The sequence below is a fragment of the Aedes aegypti genome, chromosome 1 (genome assembly GCF_002204515.2).
Source record: "Aedes aegypti strain LVP_AGWG chromosome 1, AaegL5.0 Primary Assembly, whole genome shotgun sequence".
NCBI lineage: Eukaryota > Metazoa > Arthropoda > Insecta > Diptera > Culicidae > Aedes > Aedes aegypti.
Genome location: NC_035107.1, coordinates 55,286,425 through 55,309,005, shown reverse-complemented (window position 1 = coordinate 55,309,005; position 22,581 = coordinate 55,286,425). Strand labels below are relative to the sequence as shown.

Below are 22,581 nucleotides of genomic sequence, written 5' to 3'. Positions count from 1 at the left end.
AATTTAACCTGGTGTGAAAAATGTAGCAAAATCGTCTATTCCAGTAATAAGTTCTCTCTTTGATGTTGATTCAACTTTTCAAGTATTTTCGCATGCATAAATTTATTGCTTTAACTATATTATTTCAGGAAAACTTATTATTTCATAAATTATTTAATTAATTTCCAACAGATTTGAAGCAAAATTTTTCATGAAACTTTTCGATATTCTTTATAAAATTTTACTATAATCAAATTCGTCAAGGAATTTTGAGGGGTAGCTTTAGAACTTTTGCAAATCTCTTGGAAATTAGTCAAACAATATTGTGGGACTTTCAAAGCGAATTCCTCCTGGTGATCATGCATTCCATCTAATCTACTTTTTGTTAGCAAATTGATTTCGGAATATGCTTCCGGATTTACCTGAAAAATGTTAGTTAATCTTTCAAAAGTTCAGTTTTCCCTCGTATTTCCTCCAAAAAATCATTGATTCTGTCAAATCTAATAATCAGCCTATCTTTTTTTTACCTGCTTCAACGTTTTGTTGTTTCTCCTTCTTTCACATGACGCTTTGAGAAACTTCGAACAAAAATCTTTCCATACTCCAAAAAGCAACGTAAGATTTAAATAAAATAAATCTTACATTACCCTTCCAAAAAGTTTGTTTGGAAATTCTAAAGGTAGTGATAAATGGATTCATTCTACATCAATATGTTCACCATCATGAAACTTTGGAGTTCATATAAAACATTATCTAAGATTTAAGTTACAAACCATTTTATTAAAAATTCGATCCGTTTTAACACCAATTATTTTATATTATCAAAGCAGAAGAAAAACGAACAAGAATTTTTGTAGCAAATCCTACAAGACCACTTGAGCTTTTCAGTGAAGTACATTGTCAACAAGTTTCAGAAATTTTACGGTTTAAATCTTGAATAAAATGAAAGGAAAAATTTAGTTTTTTTTTTTAATTATATTTAAGTTGCAATCATTCAAGAAATTGCCAACAAAGTTCATTTGAACCTTTTTAATGTGCTTTTTAGAAATCTGATACGGATGATTCCTAGAGGAATTTGTAAAGCAATCCATGAAAATATTGAGATATTTCTGGAGTAGTGTTTGGACTAAAAAAATAAGAGTAGATAAATTTATAAATGTTATTTATGGAAGAATCCTGAGATTACCATTGAGAAAAAATAAAGTTAATTCTAGAACCTGAAAGAATACTTGATGGAGCTTCTGGATATTTTTTTTCGATAAGTTCAATCTTAGTAAATCTGATGACAAATTTTTCCAAAAAATTCTCAAAGGAATCGTTAGTGCGGCTTAAACAATCTCTAGAAAATACTTAGATGAATATCTGGTATTTTTTTCGGGAAAATCTGAGGGAAACAATGATATAATTTTCTAAATCTTTGAGTAATTTCGCGGAAGAGTTTTTGAAACAACAGTTGAACTACTCCTCTAAGAACTTTATAGGAATGATAGAATTCTTGAAACATTTCTTAGTTAGGTATTTTCGAAAAAAAATATTTTCGAGAGAGTTTTGAAGACATGTGAGATGTTGCCCCTTGATTTTAGAGAAATGTAAAAAAATAATTTTCTGTTTAAAAATGCAGATAGATCTGCGGAAAGCACCTTTGAGAAATCATGAACAACATTTTCCCAATTGATTTCTTTTTAATTGCTCATGAAATTCTTGTGAAATATCATATGAAATTTTTTAAACGTCAAAAAATGTAATTTAATCACATATAGCAGAAAACGGAATACACCACAGATTACTGTCTCTTTAGGAAATCAAATTGTTCAAAAGTGCGATAAGATTAGAGATTTAGGTGTCATATTAGATTCTAAACTTACCTTTACTGATCATTATAATACGATTATCCATAAAGCAACCAATATGTTGAGCTTTATTAAGCGTTTTAGCTACAATTTTCGGGATCCATATACGATTAAAACCTTGTACATTGCTTATGTAAGATCAGTTCTAGAATATTGTAGTATTGTGTGGTCTCCGCATATAAAAATACATGGTGATAGAATCGAATCAGTACAGAAGCAATTTCTTTTATATGCCTTACGCAAATTAGGCTGGACAACGTTTCCACTGCCATCATACGAGGCTCGATGCATGCTTATCGATATTCAAACCTTAAATGAGCGTCGCGAAATAGCCATGATTTCAATTATCAATGATATTGTATCGCAGCGTATTGATTCCACCAATCTTTTATCATGTTTGAATTTCTACTAGAGATGGTCGGGTTTCACATTTTTCAAACCCGAACCCGACCCGTACCCGACTTATTTTATTCCTTCAAACCCGGACCCGACCCGAACCCGAGACAAAAATTTAGAAGTAAACCCGGACCCGACCCGAACCCGAAAAATTTTCGCTGTTCAAACCCGAGCCCGACCCGAAACCCGAGAATGTTTTCTAAGAAAAACCCGAATAGAACCCGAGTTCGAAAAGATGATAAATTCATCGTTTCTGATGCATAGGGATGCTTTCCGGTTGTTACTTTGTGAACAATTATCCACAAACCCGTCCCAAACCCGGCTAAACCCGACTTTTTTCAAGCCCGAACCCGACCCGTACCCGTTATTTTTTTAACCTTCAAACCCGACCCGAACCCGAACCCGAAAAAATGAAAATTTTCAAACCCGAACCCGACCCGAACCCGTCGGGTTCGGGTTCGGGTCGGGTTTCGGGTTTGAAAACCCGAGACCCGACCATCTCTAATTTCTACACGCCCGCTAGACAGTTAAGAAATCGGAATTTGTTTGCATCAAACTAACTATGCAAAATTCGGCCCAATGAATCGAATGATGTCTCTTTATAATCAGCATTGCACAGAAATTGATCTGACCATGTCGCGAACAAAGCTAAGACAATATTTTAATTCCTTAAGATATAATACAACATAGAATTAAGCAAATGTGTAGTCTACTATTGATTGACGAAATAAATAAATAAAATAAAATTACGAGGAGTACTTAGAGTGACATCTGGAAGATTTTTTTTAGCAGGTAGTCTGGATAATTTTTGCTGCGATTTTTTTTAACAATCCTGTAGAGAAACTTTATGAAAAACTTCAAAAGCAACGGAAAAACTGTTGGCGAACTCTTTAAAGAATTCGTGGAATGAACCCTTGCTTGGTGATCTTGAAGATGTTTTTGGTGAGACTTCTAGATTTCAGCAAGTCAAATTATTAATGAACAAACCTGGAGGATACTTTAAACTAACAATTGGAATTTATATGTGAAAAGTACGTAGAGGACCTTCCAGAAGAAATAATTCAAAGAATTTCTAAAGCATTCTCTGGCAGGATTCTTCAAGAGATTTTTATGCAGTTCGATAGACATTTTTCGAGAAATTTTCTGGTGAGGTCAGAGAGTCTGGGAACGATTTTCCTCGAGATCCCCAGAATGAACTACGTGAAATCTGGTAAAATAGTTCTTGCAAAAGGGACGAACAGTACGAAAATATTTTTTGAAAAAAATTCCGTAGGTATTTTCAGAGTAATCCCTTTAGAGCACATGGTTGAATATTTGAAAAAATCGAGGAAGAATCACGAAGGACAGTTTTTTTTTACTAAAATTCTTGAAGAATTTTGGACTGGATTACAAAAAGAATGAATCTTTTCCGTAGCGAAAATTGAAATTTACAAATATCACTGATGTGCTGTCAAAATAACGAATAAAAAAATATCAACACAAACCTGTTAAAACAACAGAATATGTGAAAATGTTGATTTTTGCTACAGACATAACTTTTGCAAAACAAGTATTTGCCAGGCCCCCCCTAGGCCCCCTCCAGAAAAAAATCCTAGCTACGCCAATGGTAATCCGGGGTAACATTGATCATTTTTCTGAATATTCGTTTAAAATTTCATTTCAAAATGCATATGTTGCAAGTTATATATTTTTAAAACAAGTACTGACACCCATTGCTCATGTATTTATACTGTATTTTGTTTTCTGAAAGTTTGAAGCATATTTAAAAAAGTGTTTTAAGTGATTTTTTTTTTTAGCTAATATGGGGTAACATTGATCACTCATGAAAACAACGTTCGGTAATATTGAAAATGCCATTCCTTTCTGAAATCATGGTTCCTGAAGCCGAATATGAAGGCCAAACTCTTGCAAATCATTTACTTTTTTAGTTATTTCTCAATAGGGCGATATTCAAAACTGAAAAGGCAATAGATGGCTCTTTTTCAATGGTAGTAAATACGAAATCTTGAAGCAAAGAAAGCACCACGGAAGATGAACTAAACACAAAAAGTTATGTATTCACTTTACACTTGATTTCTAATCACTACTTTTTTGATTCAGTTTCCTAATTGCAAGCAATTAACGATTTCAATTATTTTTCATACGTTTTGACAGTTCTCCGACTACCATTCTTCCATGCGCTTGTGTTGAAAGTTTGAGAAATTTGAGAATCCAGCGTAGCGCGATCAGTGAGTGAAATACAAACATCAGCGTCGCCGCTCGGTGGCCGGTAAGAGAAACTGAATGTTCGAAAGATTGTTGTCTGTAATTTTTGCCGCTGGCGCCAACTGTTAGCGTTTGAGAACAAAATAAACAGTCGTTACCCTATTAAAAACACCTTGAATTACAGAATAAAGGTAGGCAATTTCCTAAGGAAAATCTGCATTCTTTATATTAATTTATGAATTATGCTTAACTGAACATTTTTACGAAAGTTTTAGCAACGGAATCGTTTTTGGCGATATCATTTTGAACAAACGTATTTCTTTTACATATATTTCATTTTAAACAAACGCAATTCTTTTACATAGGGAGTCGATGCCGGTTATGGACCCTTTGCGTATTATGGAACCCCTACTTAAAAACATAAAATTAACACTCAAAGCAACCTTATTCCTATGAAAATTCACCGGGGGAACTTCGATTGCATTGTTAGTCAGCAGTTTCAGGCAAAATATTTGGTTTGAGGCGCATAAAAACAGATATTGGAACAATTTTGTAAATGAAACCACACGAGAGGGTCCATAATACGCATTTCCGGGTGGGTCCATAATGGGCACGTCGTCAGCGAGCCGGATTACATGGGAATCCAATGGTGGGTCCATAATAGGAAACGTCAAATTTGTGAACATTCCTATTATGGACCCCGGGAGCGTCCATAATAGGCATTCGGACAACAGTTTACCAAATGCATATTTTGCTGGAAAAATCGAATGATTTTGTATGGTTCATAGGCGTACTATGAAGTAAAAACATTGAACTTGTTGTTAGACTCCACAAAACGTATATCCGTCTGAGATATCATTGCGGAGAAGCGTCGAGAACGAGTTTCAGCTACTAAGGGGTCCATTACTAGCATTGAAACCCTATATTGTTTACAGAGCTCATGTGAGGCATGATTCTATGATCGTGTCATCCATAATTATGAAAATCATTGTTTCTAAAAGTTGCAAATTTTACGCATGAACACAACTCAATTATCGCAAAAATCTTAATATTCATTAGCTTATGAATGGAATGAAGAAAATGCATTGAAAATATTACAGTCGCCTCTTCACATCTCGATATCGAAGGGACCATCGAGATAGGGAGAGATCGAGACATAGAACATTTTTTTTTATAGAATACTAGATTGAAAATCACTCCGTTACCAGGAAAATCAAAAACAAACAGACGTAATTTTGTCTTCGCTCATTGTTTTGAGTCCCTGAAATCCAGTCTAGTTACATTTGATAACGGGCATATCGACATACGGAGGGATAATCGGGAACGAAAATCACATCGAGATAGATATCGAGATAAGGAGGATATCGAGGTATGAAGAGTGAAAATATACGCAGAACGAAGGGGCCGAAGCAATCATCGACATAGGGAGAGATATCGAGATGTAGAACATCGAGATGTGGAGAGTCGACTGTACATCGATAAATGTTGATTCGTACTTTTTACGATGAGGGTCATTGCGATCCATTTAACTATGCTAATCAATGTTACCCCGGATTACGGATTATTCTGTGATATAAATATTGTATTTGTTCCACCCAAAATGGTCGAACGTATCAATATTTAGTCAGAATGTTCACTACAGCACCATTTTTTAATTCGTTTTGTAAAAAAATCCCTTTCGTCTCATTTCAGCTCTCTTCGTAGCAACACTGCTTCCGTCTACAATTCGAGCGGACGAATGGCACTATCCAACACCCGCACCCAATGGAGTTATTAACGGTAAGTTTTTGTCATAATGTTCAATCCATGTTTTTGCTTCTATGTCACCCAAAGAACAAAGTAGACTTCGAAGATGCTCGATCGTGTGGAGAAGTGCACAAATTCCTGCACACAAGCAGTAGGCAATGAGATAAATAGCGGATACGTTTCAACGTTGATTATCTTGATTATCGTACCTTATACCTATACATCGCAGTAGGCTCGTCCCGGTCGTGGAGAATTGAATTTATTTTCCTACATTTGCGTTCTTATGCCTATTCATTGCACCACCGTTGGAATTGTGATTGCGATATGCGCCGCACAGAAGACCAGATTGCATGTTGTGAGAAAATTTGCAGCCAATCATGGCAAAAACAGGGAAGTTTCTCGTAATCTTACATTCCGTCAAACGGCGAGATGATTTACTGAAAACGGAACGGTCACAATAGTTTCCTTTTATTATAGTCGACTCTCCACATCTCGATATCGAAGGGACTATGGACCGATGCATGAGTTCACAAATTTTACGTTTGAGCAATGCCAAATTCACTTGTTTCCAAGGCCACATAAATAACACGGGACCGCTCAAATATCATAAAGTGAACTCGTGCATTGGTCCATCGAGATAGGGAGAGATCGAGGCATGGAACACATTTGCAAGGAATACTAGATTGAAAATCACTCCATTACCAGGAAATTTCAAAACAAACAGACGTCATATCGTCTTCACAAATTGTTTTGAATCCCAAAAATCTTATCTAGTAACCTTTGAAAATGGGCATCTCTGCATACGGAGAGAAAATCTGGAATGAAAATCCCATCGAGATATGGAAATATCGAGATAAGGAGGATATCGAGCTATGGAGAGTGAAAATATCTGCAGCAAGATTGATTGAAGATACCTTGATCTGCAGGATGAAGGGACCGAAGAAACCGTCGACATAGAGAGATATCGAGATGTAGAACATCGAGATGTGGAGAGTCGAATGTAGTATTGTTTCAAACATTTTACGCATTTCGTAATCCTTATGGTCTTGAACTCTTCCAAGCAACAAGATGGTCTTGGTCATAAATCAAATCGGGAACATTCGATTATTCGCTCTCCCACTATCAGAATGGCGTGTTAAACATCCCATTACGGTGGTGTCCTCCACTCACCGGGTCGGAAGAATTAATTCCTGTGCCGTTGGGGTTATCGCCCCATCCGTACGCGAGAGCTTCTTCACTTACGGTTCACGACCGCCCCATAAATTATATAATTACCGAAAAGCAGACAAATTTACTTGTTCACGGTGCATTATCGTTATCAATTCGTTTGCCGTTTAACGTACAGAAACGTAGGAGGAGCATGGGGAGAGATCACGCTTTGGCGCAAGCCATCTGTCCGTCGTATTCTTCCTTCGACACGTCACAAACGACGAGGGATTATCTACAGCGTTGCTCGGACAAAGCGACGCAGCAAGCGATAACCGCAATCAATCCGCCGCGCCGTCAGCAGACACCCGTTGGCCGCAATTGGATGAGCCTCATAAAGCAATTTCGGAACAATCTGGCCTATCGAGGGCAATTTGTCGAGTCGGTCGGTCGGTAGATGCGTGGGTTTCAGCGATGCTATTTCGATCTTATCGACTTTTTTCCGGTTTGGATGGAATGCGTTTCCGCTGAGTCGCAAAATATTTTGGCTTACAAACTTGGAAGCTGTGCCCAATTATTTCCGATTTTATGGCCAATGCCTGGCTATTTGAAAAGCTCACCATCCGGAAGTGACATGCAGCACATAAATTTAGAGAATCAATCCGGTGAGTTTGTTCCAGTATGATACTTTTTCTTTTGTGAGCCTTCCGGATCGTTTTTGTTCGCGTCGTGGAACTTCTGATCGTTTCTTGAACGGAAAATGTTATTTTCGGAGTTTGATAATTATGTTCAGATTGCGCATTCTGTCCGGGCGGGTGTAACGCAACTAACAATCGGTTGTGGATGCTTTTTAACTGTTCGATGACCCTGGAGGGATCGATCCTGCTTTTCGTATAATTTTGAGCAGAAAAACCGACTGTGTCCTAGGGTGTTTAGTTCGAACGCGCTTCCTTTCGTTTTTCGATTATCTAAAAATACAGTACCACCCAGTACAGTTTTTCAATGAGCACAGTACAGTTTTTCAATAGGCGTGATTTTTTTTTTTACGCGTATCGTTACACAATCCGATGACCCTGGAGGGATCGGTTTTGCTTTTTACTGGTTGTTGAGCAAAAATATTACTGCACAATTGACAAGCATTTCGCGAAATACTATTTATACTATAAATAAGCTATTGTTTTCTCTTTTGATTGCCGGCATTCAAAAGATTAATTTGAAAACGCTTAAACAACAAATATTTATGGTCTATCGCCAGCTTTCTAGGCGAATCCTGACAATATACCTTCCCCAACCTCCAACTCCGTAGCACTTATGAGGGTGTCGCTGAGTCGGTGGCCTCTCATTAAGTAAGTGCTACATCAACATTTCCTTCCCCTATCCCAAGTTACGGTAAAGATGGGCGTGGCCGGGAATAGCGATATTCATGCTTTTAGTATTCTTGTTTATGATTTGAACAAGGTATACTCCCCTGCCTTGTTCTTGAAAGTAGTCAGGATGAGATTATTAAAAAGAAACATGAATGTTGCTAGTATCCAATCTACGAAGTATACCGTAACTACGCTAACGCTAACGCTAACGCTAATGCCTGGCTATTTGAAAAGCTCCATATTCTTTGGCCTTGAATGATGTGGAAGTTCACCCGAAACATTATGTTTTCCTGGTCATCCTTTATCGCGTGCAAACAGATATTTGTGCTTTTCTACCTACATTGTACCTTGATTACTACAACGTAGCGTCATGCCGTTGCCGGGCGTATTGTACTACTTCATCTTCGTCGGTCTTCTGCAGTTGCTCGGAACGTTTAGGGTCGTCTTCCACTGGGTACAGCCAGAGTATTCGTGGTCTTCCATGAAGTCGACCATCTCTACCTGTTTTCCTGCTGAAAATTATTTTCGCAATTCTTTCATACGACATTTGCACTAAGTGACCAGCCCACTGGAGTCTGCCGTATTTCACACGCTTAATAATATTCGCATATTTTTCACTTGATACAAGTCGTAATCCATGCGTCTGTGCCACACACCATTTTCGAGTTTCCAACCGAATATTGTCCGCAACATTTTACGCTCGAAAACACCGAACATCCGGTCTGCATCTTTCAACGTCCACGCTTCGTGCTTGTAGAGAGCCACCGGAAGAATCAATGTTTTATACAAGGCGAATTTTGTTTCCGTTGGCAAGTTGCGGGGCATCAGCTAGTTACGTAGTCCGTAAAAGGCTCTATTCACAGTCGCAACACGTCTTTTCATTTCGCGGGAAACATCGTTTTCACATGTCACAAGGGTTCCAAGGTAAACAAATTCTTCAAAAACTTCAAACACATTCCCATCAAACACTACCTCAACACCTACACCACCAAGCCTACCTCTATCTCTACCTGCGACCATGTACTTCGTTTTGGTTGAGGTTGACCCTCGTCTGCAATCCGAAAACTTGATTTCGAACCATTCAGCGTAGCAAGTATCAGCCTAATTAGTTTTGCCGGAAAACCATGTTTATACATTATCTGCCACAGCTAATTTTTGTTTTCACTGAATCGTACGCCGCCTTAAAATCAATAAGCCGATGGTGAATCTGCAAGTTATACTCCCGAAATTTATCTAGGATCATTCGCAAGGTAAACATCCGGTCCGTTGTCTAGCGGCCCTCACGAAAACCAGCTTGCTATTTGCCGAAGAAAGACTCCTCGAGCGTTGTCAGTCTGTTAAACAGGATGCGCGACAATATTTTGTACGCCGAATTCAGCATAGCCCTGCTAAATTCGGCGTACAAAATAAGCCTCTTAATTCATTTTTTTAACTTTATTATTGAGATTTTGGTTGGTTTATCTCAAACTTTATTCCTTGATTGACACTATTTTATTTTTTTTTCTTATATTCAAATATTCATGTATGCAATACACCATTCAATATTTACTACTTTGTAAATAGGGCGATATTCAAAACTGAAAAGGCAATAGATGGCTCTTTTTCAGTGGTAGTAAAAACGAAATCCTGAAGCGAAGAAAGATCTACGGAAGATGAACTAAACACAAAAAGTTATGTATTCACTTTACACTTGATTTCTAATCACTACTATTTTGATCCAGTTTCGTAATTGCAAGTAGTTTACGTTTTTCATTATTTTCCATACGTTTTGACAGTTCTCCAACTACCATTCTTCCATGCGCTTGTGTTGAAAGTTTGAGAAACTTGAGAATCTAGCGTAGCGCGATCAGTGAGAGGGATACAAACAACAGTGTCGTCGCTCGGCGGCCGGTGAAAGAAACTGAATGTTCGAAAGGTTGTTGCCTGTACTTTTTGCCGCTGGCGCCAACTGTTAGCGATTAAGAACGAAATAAACAGTCGTTACCCTATTTCTGAGAAAATTCGTGGTTCAAGTTGCTGCAAAATATATTTTTTTGAAAAAAAAAATATATTTTTTTTCAATATTATTTTGCAGTGCAGAATGCATGATTTATATTGGTTTGAGAAGTTTGAGGCTTCTTACCCAAAACTATAGAAAACCTTATAAATAAAATAAAATCAACAAGCAGATTAACTTTGTCTTCCTAATTGCTTATCTTTTGTCATTTTTCGAATACCACTTGCTGTCCTGTTCAGTGTTAGTTAATCGCATTCACTGTGGATGGAAAATCAACGTGCCCACTTGCTCGATATTAGGAAAAATTGTGACAATCATGTGTTAAAACGGAATTTTTTTTTGTTAAAATATGTGTATTTCACATTTAACATATAATTTCTGTTATGTACGCTAAATAGTTTATTTTTAGATAACCTGGGTAAAAAAAGGCATTTAAATAAGCACTAAATCAGTCTTTTAATTGCATACCGTATGCTCACTGCCCTAATATAGAAGACTGATTGCTCATCTGCCTTAAATAGCAAAAAGACTGTCATTTACAAGTTTTTAACTCGCAATCAGAATTTCAAATGCACAAAATGTTTTGTTTTCCGAGCATTTCAATAGACCAATCCAGTTGCCTGCGTATTAGTGCAATGTTGACAAAATTTTCTTTGTTTGCTGTGAGAACTGTCACAACATTGCTTTTGTTTGCTGTGAGAATACAAATATAAACAGAATTAATGCAAAACAACCACTTTCTTTTTGGACTGACGTTGACCGAATGGTCAATGACGTCTAACAAGCATCGATACGATTTCATTCTGACGAAATCGACTTGTGTAAGATTGATTGTGCGTTGGTATTCGTGACAGTTTGCTTGGAGACCTCCATAGCTTGTTGCTGCCACGAAACTGCTAAAAGTGGCGAATATTTTTTTCGTAAACTATCCTTTCCTGCCTTTTAACAGACATCACGAGCACATAAAGTTATTATAGATAAGGAATAAACATTTAAATAGTAAAAACGACACTATAAATTATGAACCATATTTTTATCTGATACATGTGTTTGTGTAAAATGTTGCGAAATGCGAAATGTTGTTGGCGAGGTTTTATCAAACTAATTGATGTAAAACCAAATAAATAAATTAGTGTTTGTGTAAACTTAAAATCACGCGAAAAGAATCGTCAAAACAGTTTTAATTGCTTTGAAATTGAAGAAGGGTTAAAACCGGTGTGCAGTGGATTCATGTTACGTTAAATTTTTTCTTGTTTCTTGGTTCTGTAAGCAGGAAAAAATACGTATTTTTTTCTACGTCCAATATGTATGATTCTCTTGAACGACAGGAAGAGTATGCCGGTAGCCTCCACTTAGAAACACGGATAGTCACATAATTAGGAAATTTTAGTCATTTATGACTATTTTCTATCTGCCTCTCTTTCACTGTGCAGGTTATTTCTATGCTCCTTGTCAATTCGCCTGGGTTGAAGCATCGCTAAAAGTGAAAAAAAAAATAGATAGAGATTATTTTTATTTTGCTCCATGTGAGACTTGACGTTCAAGACATTATCATTTTTGACAGGTGGATTAGAAATTTATGAAGGCCTAGCATTTAAGCAGCCGTATATCGGGCCACTTGCGTTTTCGTAGCATTTAAAGCGCATACACGACTTACTAGCATTTAATGACTTGCAGTAAATGCGCATATACTGCTAAATAAACGCTAATCTAAATACTTATTGGTTACCTGAATATGCTAACTAGATTATTGCAAATTCGTCGTAGGCACGTTGATTTATGGCTCGTTCATCGTCAACGAGAGGTAATCAAATATTTTTATCTTTTTAGAATTAGAATTAAGTTTTTTTTTTTTTTTAAGGCACTCCGTGCTCGTGGCCACTACTGTGCCGGTATCTACTATACCGATACAGATCTATTTTTAACTAATCTATATTTACATCTGCTTTCACTCTCTTCTACTCTCACGCCGAGCAGGTAGGAGAGAGCTCTGCTGTTCAGTCCAATCGATTTCCATAAGCCATAGTCCTTTGCTCTTGCGGTGGTTCATTTTGCCGTGTTTCTAAGTCGTTTGAGGCTAGCTGCCTGCGAAGAGGGTCAGTTTGTCTCAGTCACCATCTGATACTGACGGAGGATGGATGTGCTCCCCCAAAGCACGGTCCTCCGTGCGGCGTCTTCTGGTGGCTGGACTGGTTTTTTTGTGGAGGGGCTGGGAATTGAATCTATGACCTTCCGCTTATGAAGCGAAAGCGTTACCTCAAGGCTACCCCCCTAATTAGAATTAGAATTAAGTTATCGGCGATAATTTATCGCTTAGCGGGTTTGCTTTTCTTTATTCGCGCTCAAATACTATACTCACTAAGCTTGTACAAGTGAACTAGTTGATGAAAATTCAAATCATTAAAGCAGAATAAAGACATGTGTTTTCCATATGTAATCTCAATAAGTTGTTTTTTAAGCACGTTTCTAGACATTTTTATGGGGTCCAAAATCATTCCAAAATCTTCCATATAGCTCAAAGAGGGCTTGTCTCTAATTCAACAATCTGTGAAGCCGAAAAACTTCATATCTTGTGTAAGCTAATAACTACCCAACAGGTATTGTATTTTCGAGATAAAGGTTTAACATTACTTTCGGTTTCTGAAAAACGTCTAGTGTCCGGGCAAAGAGGTTGTCCGGCCATACAGGACTGTCCCATATACATCCATAGGTATCGTTCTGGAAAGAAACATATTAGATATTATAAGTCCAACTTCCACAATTTACTTTCATTTGGAAAAAGAGCTTTATGATTTTACATGAACCAATAATTTTATGACTTCAGCTTCTCAACCAACTCAATAAAATAAAGACATTTCAATATACTTAAAGTTACAGAACAACATAGATAAAACAAATGTGAACCGTGGAATCATTTCTGCATATTGTGATCATTTATAAGATACAAAAATTGAGTAATATGTAACAAGTTGTTTATTTTTTTATTTTTCTCATTATGATTTTTGCCCTTTTGCTAGCTTTTTCACCCGGAGGCAAATAGGGCCCTAAAGCCCTGTCCAAATTTTAGTACCAATCGCTAAAATTTAGGCAAGAATCACAAAAACAATTTTTTAACGGTTTTTGAGATTTTGTCACACCCTTTGAAATGATTCAAATATTACGTAACGCGGTTATTCAAAACACCCTCCCCCCAGATAAGATTTTTTGTATGGAAATTAAAAATAATGTGTATGGCGCGTGAGAAATCTCTGTAATTACTACTTTTTCTTACTCACTAGCATTACCATTTAGCATTTCATACAAATTCGTAGGTGGTACAGTCCTACACCCGTCCGTTATCAAAGTCAGAAATTTGGGACTAACCTCTAACTCTTAGACAAGATTAACGCATCCTGCAATAGTCTAGAGCTGTCCTGGTCACGTAGGACGACCTCTTAGAGGTGTTACGGGATGTTGATGAAGGTAGTGCCATAGGATACGTTCGATTATTATTTACGCATTGTAATCATGCGCTGCTGATCAAAACAAACTCACCAAATTCCTTTTTTGCTATTTCTCATCGTAATAGGCTGTTTTTCATCGCGCCAATCTGACATAAAACGGCCTACTTTCCTGCACTTGGAGTATGCAGTGCGGGAATCGTCATTACGTTACTGAAAGCAGTGCTGTAATGATTCATTACGCAACGCTTTCTGATGAATGTATTCCGATATAATTTCTGATACCTTCAAGCGGTCTGCTACGAAATTGCAAAAAAAAAGTTGTACGTAACTCGTCGCAGAACTCGATTTTTACAGCATTCGTCGTAACTATCCTACTCGACAAGCCTCGTAGAATAAATTCAAGACTTGTGCTGTAAAAATCATCATTCTGCATCTTGTTCCGTAAACTACTATTTCGAAACTCCTCTGTAATCCGTCGCTCCTCTAATAATGAACAAAAGCGTGAGCCGTAACTTAGTACTGCCCATCAAAATGCACCCACCGCACGAACAAAACATAACAAAATTTGGAATCAACACGCTTTACACAGCAGTTGAATAAACTAGTCAATGGATCATTAAAATAACCAAAACGGCCGCTATGAAAAAACATTTTACCTAATTTTTGGGTTGACTTTACCCAAAATTAAGTATATCCTCTCAACCCAAAATCTCTCGGTATTCTCTCTTTTCCCCATCAATGTTGTCAAAGATGGAGAGAGTTGCACCTACCCAATGGGGGTAGTTTGGCCCAATAAGCCAAATTTGGGTAAATGCATCATTCTCAAGCTTGGGTTTAATGAACTCAATTTTGCATCAAATCAAACCAAATTTAGGTAAATTTTTCTTATGGTTTCAAAGGCAAAGTACCTAATGGAGGCCTTGGAAATTTAGCCAAATTAGGGTTATTGGGCTCAACTACGGTTTTGCGTTGAAACAACTCAGGTTTGAATAGATCCGCGTTGCCGTGTAGATAGCGCCACCGTAGCCTTGTGTGTTTGACAGAACAGCAATGCTGTCACAATGTTAAATCCCATATACAGTGGCGCCTTTGTTTTGATGCGGTGAGCACTTGCTAAAACTACCTTCAATGATCCATTGCACAGAGAACTCTCGAACAAAACGCAATCAAATCGAATAAAAGTAAAGAAAAAAGCTCCACACATCATCTTCAGATATGATCTCCGAAAACAAAAACACTTTTATCACTTTGAAAAACATGTTTGCACAGAACATTTGCACGTGGCATAGCACCAACCAAATTGAGAAAAAGAAAAAAAAATCGCTGAACGAGGTAAACGTGACAGTGTGACACAAAATTCAGAACGCAGCCGCCCGCAAGCATGGACTGCTTCTTCTTTCTGGCGTTACGTCCCAACTGGGACAAAGCCTGCTTCTCAGATTAGTGTTCTTATGAGCACTTCCACAGTTATTAACTGAGAGCTTTCTTTGCCGATTGACCATTTTTGCATGTGTATATCGTGTGGCTGGTACGATGATACTCTATTCCCTGGGAGTCGAGAAAATTTCCTTTACGAAATGATCCTCGACCAGTGGGATTCGAACCCACGACCCTAAGCATGATCATGCTGAATAGCTGCGCGTTTACCGCTACGGCTATCTGGGCCCCAATTTACGCATGGATTGCTACGATCCTTTTAATTCAGAACTCATTTCTACTTCTTCTTACTCATTAACCAAAAAGAAAAACGGTGACCGATAATTTGACAAGTTGGCCTAAAATTTCTCCCGAATTTCACTCTTATCATCTACTGTTACAGCTACGATAAAAATGGGAAGCTACTGCCAATACTGCATGATGCAATCCTTCAGAACATGCTCCAAGGTGAAGATGAATCGAAGCCAAAGCTCAAATTTTCAAAGTCAAAATTTCGAGTCGCGATTAAGCGATGGGGTGATATGAGCATCTTATTTTTAATTGTGAAAATTCATTTTTTTTTCTACACTTGAAAGTTATTAGTATTTGAACACTCCGCATAAAAAGATTAAATTTAAAAGAACATTCAAACTGTCAAACATCATCATTATGAAATTTGGGCTAGAGGGGAAGCTTTGAACGTTATTTATTTATTTTTCTTTGAGTTTAAAACACTGATTTATACCATGCCTATTGCTTCAATTCATTGTCAGCTCAGGGGTAGTATGCTATTTCTGATGAAATTTCAAAAAAATATGCATTTCTAAACCTGCCAAGACTATCCCTATGTGGAGTTTCCTCTAGTTGTCAATTTCAGAACAATTTGGTTGAGGGGTAGTAATATTATGTTTGCACTCATTTAGGTCAAATACTGACACGTGAGCTGTAACCTCTTAACTGACAGCTGATAGCTACTGTAGTTGGTTCAAACACGCATTGAAGAGCTGATAAATCGTATAGCGAGCTCAGCAAAAGATTATGACCCTGGCGCCGTTTCAAGCTCATCATGTCAAAGTTGTAACAAGTCTGATGCATTCGGAAATGGACTTAATAGAGCTTATCAATGGTCGCTGTTGCGTGCTGTACATGGTATTAATAACGAAGTCTGTTGATAAAGGGTCATCTCTGCTTGATCCTGCCACTCTTGAGAAAGTAGGAAGAGCGACCACCAATTCCGCCTCCGAGAAGATACAATGAACTTCTGACAAACACTTCGATAGCTAGGTCGCCTAATGCGTGCTTGACAGATTGTCAAACATTCGAACTGGAAGTACCACGCGGTTATCTGATTGAACCAGTAGCTTCCTAGTACCCTTGAGCCGTTGAGTATCTAGACTCCAAATCTATCCAATCGAGCCACTTAGCTCATAGGTTGTACATCCGTACTATATACCTGCAGACTAGACAACATAAATTACTATTCTACAAGTGTTCCGTGGGGCATCTGGAGGGTAATCAAACAATTACACAGCCACGAGTTCGGTTCCATAAACCACTGATAATAAAAACTCGACACAGCCCGGTAGCGAAAGTGTATCAACTGTCAACGGTAGTAGGCTGTTATCAGTAGGCCGCGACTATTCATAAGTTGATCATCCTGACCCTTCCTAGCACCCAGCGCGGGTTCACACAGTAGGCGGTTGTTCGCGCCTACTGTGATCAGTTAGCACTCTCCTGTTGAAATGGACCTATGCACGGGTTCATTATTTGACGTTTTAGCGGTGCCGTGTTATTTATGTCACCATGGAAACTAGTGAATTCGGCACCGCTCAAACGTCAAATAAGTGAACTCGTGCATCGGTTCATAGGCGCGATTGTAATCCGCGTGAGATTGTTTGCAAACAGGAAAACTGTTCTGACAAATTGCCTGCACGCATCGCGCAAATCGACGTTGACCTTTGCGTTTATTTGCGGTGGCATGGTAATCGTTCGCCTCGTCGCATAATCATCCGTCATCCATATGAGCCGGAATGTTTGAATTTGGTGGTATTGTGCGTTAATCTAGTCTTAGAAAGCACTACTGGTTCCAGACATACTGACACGCTTTAATTCAATTACGTTGCTCAGTGCCATAAATAGATGTTTATTGGCAATAGGAGATGAACTCCTCGCTTCTTAAGTGGTTATCTCATTGACAACCGTATTCTCGTCTAATTCGGGACTCGCAAAATTTAAACCTTCTCTGACGTCCATACCAACTTTGGTGAGGTGAACTGCCTCATTTGTGGTCCTGTAAGGTGAAAATCTTTCCTAGGTCAGTGCATTCCGGCTGTCAATCTTCGCACCGTGCGCTAGGGGCATATCTACTTATCGCTTCACTTGACGAACAGAAATAAAACGGCATGAGCATTGTGTATTTTTACAAGACAGAACGTCAATCACGCATTCGTGCGGCAAACCGAAAAAGACGCGTCATGCCTACTTTATTCTTTTTCCATTCTTCCAACATTCACCATATGTCATAAACTCGCCGCCTACGATTAGCGTGCGTAGATGCAATGGAATTTTTCGCAAAAACCAATTTGCGAATATTATTTCAAGCACTTATCCCAACAAATGTGGAATTTTTGTCTCATACTTTTTTCTCTTTCGTTTCCAATTTCATTTCCCGACAGAACCGGAGCGTTGGGGTGGGCAATGTGAAACCGGACGGCGCCAATCGCCAATCGATCTGACGTACCAAGCTGCCGTCAAAGGAGACTTTGCACCATTCCTGTTCAGCAACTACATGAACCCGATTCGAAATGCTCAGCTCACCAATACGGGCCATTCTAGTGAGTTATCTTGCTTTCCTTGCAATACACATTACTCATAGATTTCTCCTTCAAACAGTTCAAATTGATAATACCGATCCCTCCGTAACCTTGTACGGTGGCGGTCTTCCCGGAAAGTTCGTTCTCGACCAAATGCACTTCCACTGGGGTTCGGAGCACACCATCGCCGGCGTACGCTACGGCCTAGAGCTGCACATGGTTCACCACGACTCCCGTTACAACTCCCTAACAGAAGCGGCCGCCGTCAAGAACGCCGTAGCCGTCATCGGTGTCCTGTTCCACGTCTCCAACCAGGATAATACCCATATGGATGTAGTCCTGGAAACTTCCCAGGACATCCGTGATGCCGCCGGCAAGAGCGCCCCCCTCAAGGGCAAACTCTCTCCTCATAACCTTCTACCCAAGAACCGCACGTCCTACTTCCGGTACGAGGGATCCCTCACCACGCCGACCTGCGCCGAGTCCGTCATCTGGACCGTGTTCACCGAGAGTCTGCCCGTTTCGTTGGATCAGGTCGAACTGTTCAAAACCATCCACGATCCTTCTGGACACGAACTGGTCATCAACTTCCGCTCCCTCCAACCGCTGAATGCTCGTGCCCTGGTTTACCACACCGATATGGATTACTCCGGAAGCGGCGCCATTCCGAAGCTTTCGCTTACGTTGATCGTTGCCGCGATCGCCGCTCTGCTGGCGAAGTAAACGCGATCACAAGATCATAAGGACGCCGCCATATCGGGATATTTTGCGAGAATAAGAGGTGCTTAGAGAGTTGACCTCCCGGACCTATCCGGGAGGTCCCCGAAGGGAGTTTGTGATAGATTTTGTGTTCTGATCGGTAGCATAGCTACGTGGGAAAGAATTTTAGTGACCAAAAGCGATTCGGTTGTGCTTTCATAATAGTTTGTTAGAGAAATTATACTTAGCGTGTTGTGACATTAGCCTGTAAGCCACTCAAATCATTGTCCCAAGGATCAATATTGTCTAGTCCATAAGAAGAAGACGACGATAGCCGTAATGAAGATTATAATATATTATTATAATTATTCATAGAGAGTGTAGAGTCCGTTAACAATCGAAATAGAGTTTACTGTGGTTGAAGTTTAGTTGTTCGATGTTTCATGATCCGAAATACCTGTCAACATTAAATAAGTAGACCAGTAGAAATAAAACAAACCGCACACGCACGCACGCTTTTTTTTCGATCCATTTCGAATTTGGATTGGATTTGGATTGGATTTGGATTGGATTTGGATTGGATTTGGATTGGATTTGGATTGGATTTGGATTGGATTTGGATTGGATTTGGATTGGATTTGGATTGGATTTGGATTGGATTGATGGATTTGGATTGGATTGGATTGGATTTGGATTGGATTTGGATTGGATTTGGATTGGATTTGGATTGGATTTGGATTGGATTTGATTGGATTTGGATTGGATTTGGATTGGATTTGGATTGGATTTGGATTGGATTTGGATTGGATTGATTTGGATTGGATTTGGATTGGATTTGGATTGGATTTGGATTGGATTTGGATTGGATTTGGATTGGATTTGGATTGGATTTGGATTGGATTTGGATTGGATTTGGATTGGATTTGGATTGGATTTGGATTGGATTTGGATTGGATTGGATTGGATTTGGATTGGATTTGGATTGGATTTGGATTGGATTTGGATTGGATTTGGATTGGATTTGGATTGGATTTGGATTGGATTTGGATTGGATTTGGATTGGATTTGGATTGGATTTGGATTGGATTTGGATTGGATTGGATTGATTGGATTGGATTTGGATTGGATTTGGATTGGATTTGGATTGGATTTGGATTGGATTTGGATTGGATTTGGATTGGATTTGGATTGGATTTGGATTGGATTTGGATTGGATTTGGATTGGATTTGGATTGGATTTGGATTGGATTTGGATTGGATTTGGATTGGATTTGGATTGGATTTGATTGGATTTGATTGGATTGGATTGGATTTGGATTGGATTTGGATTGGATTTGGATTGGATTTGGATTGGATTTGGATTGGATTTTGGATTGGATTTGGATTGGATTTGGATTGGATTTGGATTGGATTTGGATTGGATTTGGATTGGATTTGGATTGGATTTGGATTGGATTTGGATTGGATTTGGATTGGATTTGGATTGGATTTGGATTGGATTTGGATTGGATTTGGATTGGATTGTTGGATTTGGATTGGATTTGGATTGGATTTGGATTGGAATTTGGATGGATTTGGATTGGATTTGGATTGGATTTGGATTGGATGGATTGGATTTGGATTGGATTTGGATTGGATTTGGATTGGATTTGGATTGGATTTGGATTGGATTTGGATTGGATTTGGATTGGATTTGGATTGGATTTGGATTGGATTTGGATTGGATTTGGATTGGATTTGGATTGGATTTGGATTGGATTTGGATTGGATTTGGATTGGATTTGGATTGGATTTGGATTGGATTTGGATTGGATTTGGATTGGATTTGGATTGGATTTGGATTGGATTTGGATTGGATTTGGATTGGATTTGGATTGGATTGGATTTGGATTGGATTTGGATTGGATTTGGATTGGATTTGGATTGGATTTGGATTGGATTTGGATTGGATTTGGATTGGATTTGGATTGGATTTGGATTGGATTTGGATTGGATTTGGATTGGATTGGATTGGATTGGATTTGGATTGGATTTGGATTGGATTTGGATTGGATTTGGATTGGATTTGGATTGGATTTGGATTGGATTTGGATTGGATTTGGATTGGATTTGGATTGGATTTGGATTGGATTTGATTGGATTTGGGGATTTGGATTGGATTTGGATTGGATTTGGATTGGATTTGGATTGGATTTGGATTGGATTTGGATTGGATTTGGATTGGATTTGGATTGGATTTGGATTGGATTTGGATTGGATTTGGATTGGATTTGGATTGGATTTGGATTGGATTTGGATTGGATTTGGATTGGATTTGGATTGGATTTGGATTGGATTTGGATTGGATTTGGATTGGATTTGGATTGGATTTGGATTGGATTTGGATTGGATTTGGATTGGATTTGGATTGGATTTGGATTGGATTTGGATTGGATTTGGATTTGGATTGGATTTGGATTGGATTTGGATTGGATTTGGATTGGATTTGGATTGGATTTGGATTGGATTTGGATTGGATTTGGATTGGATTTGGATTGGATTTGGATTGGATTTGGATTGGATTTGGATTGGATTTGGATTGGATTTGGATTGGATTTGGATTGGATTTGGATTGGATTTGGATTGGATTTGGATTGGATTTGGATTGGATTTGGATTGGATTTGGATTGGATTTGGATTGGATTTGGATTGGATTTGGATTGGATTTGGATTGGATTTGGATTGGATTTGGATTGGATTTGGATTGGATTTGGATTGGATTTGGATTGGATTTGGATTGGATTTGGATTGGATTTGGATTGGATTTGGATTGGATTTGGATTGGATTTGGATTGGATTTGGATTGGATTTGGATTGGATTTGGATTGGATTTGGATTGGATTTGGATTGGATTTGGATTGGATTTGGATTGGATTTGGATTGGATTTGGATTGGATTTGGATTGGATTTGGATTGGATTTGGATTGGATTTGGATTGGATTGATTGGATTTGGATTGGATTTGGATTGGATTTGGATTGGATTTGGATTGGATTTGGATTGGATTTGGATTGGATTTGGATTGGATTTGGATTGGATTTGGATTGGATTTGGATTGGATTTGGATTGGATTTGGATTGGATTTGGATTGGATTTGGATTGGATTTGGATTGGATTTGGATTGGATTGGATTGGATTTGGATTGGATTTGGATTGGATTTGGATTGGATTTGGATTGGATTTGGATTGGATTTGGATTGATTGGATTGGATTTGGATTGGATTTGGATTGGATTTGGATTGGATTTGGATTGGATTTGGATTGGATTTGGATTGGATTTGGATTGGATTTGGATTGGATTTGGATTGGATTTGGATTGGATTTGGATTGGATTTGGATTGGATTTGGATTGGATTTGGATTGGATTTGGATTGGATTTGGATTGGATTTGGATTGGATTTGGATTGGATTTGGATTGGATTTGGATTGGATTTGGATTGGATTTGGATTGGATTTGGATTGGATTTGGATTGGATTTGGATTGGAT

At 38.4% G+C, this 22,581-nt stretch overlaps 1 protein-coding gene across 1 annotated transcript in view; it reads left to right on the top strand.

Moving 5' to 3' along the window:
* The window catches only part of LOC5571799 (putative carbonic anhydrase 3), a 36,878-nt gene extending 17,394 nt beyond the window's left edge, over positions 1-19,484 (top strand). Inside the window, exons 2-4 of the mRNA XM_021853832.1 lie at positions 6,123-6,209; positions 18,220-18,378; positions 18,437-19,484. Of these exons, the coding sequence (XP_021709524.1) occupies positions 6,123-6,209; positions 18,220-18,378; positions 18,437-19,080 (890 nt within the window). The 3' untranslated portion in view covers positions 19,081-19,484. The remainder of the gene's footprint in view (positions 1-6,122; positions 6,210-18,219; positions 18,379-18,436) is intronic.
* The last annotated feature ends 3,097 nt before the right edge of the window (positions 19,485-22,581 follow it).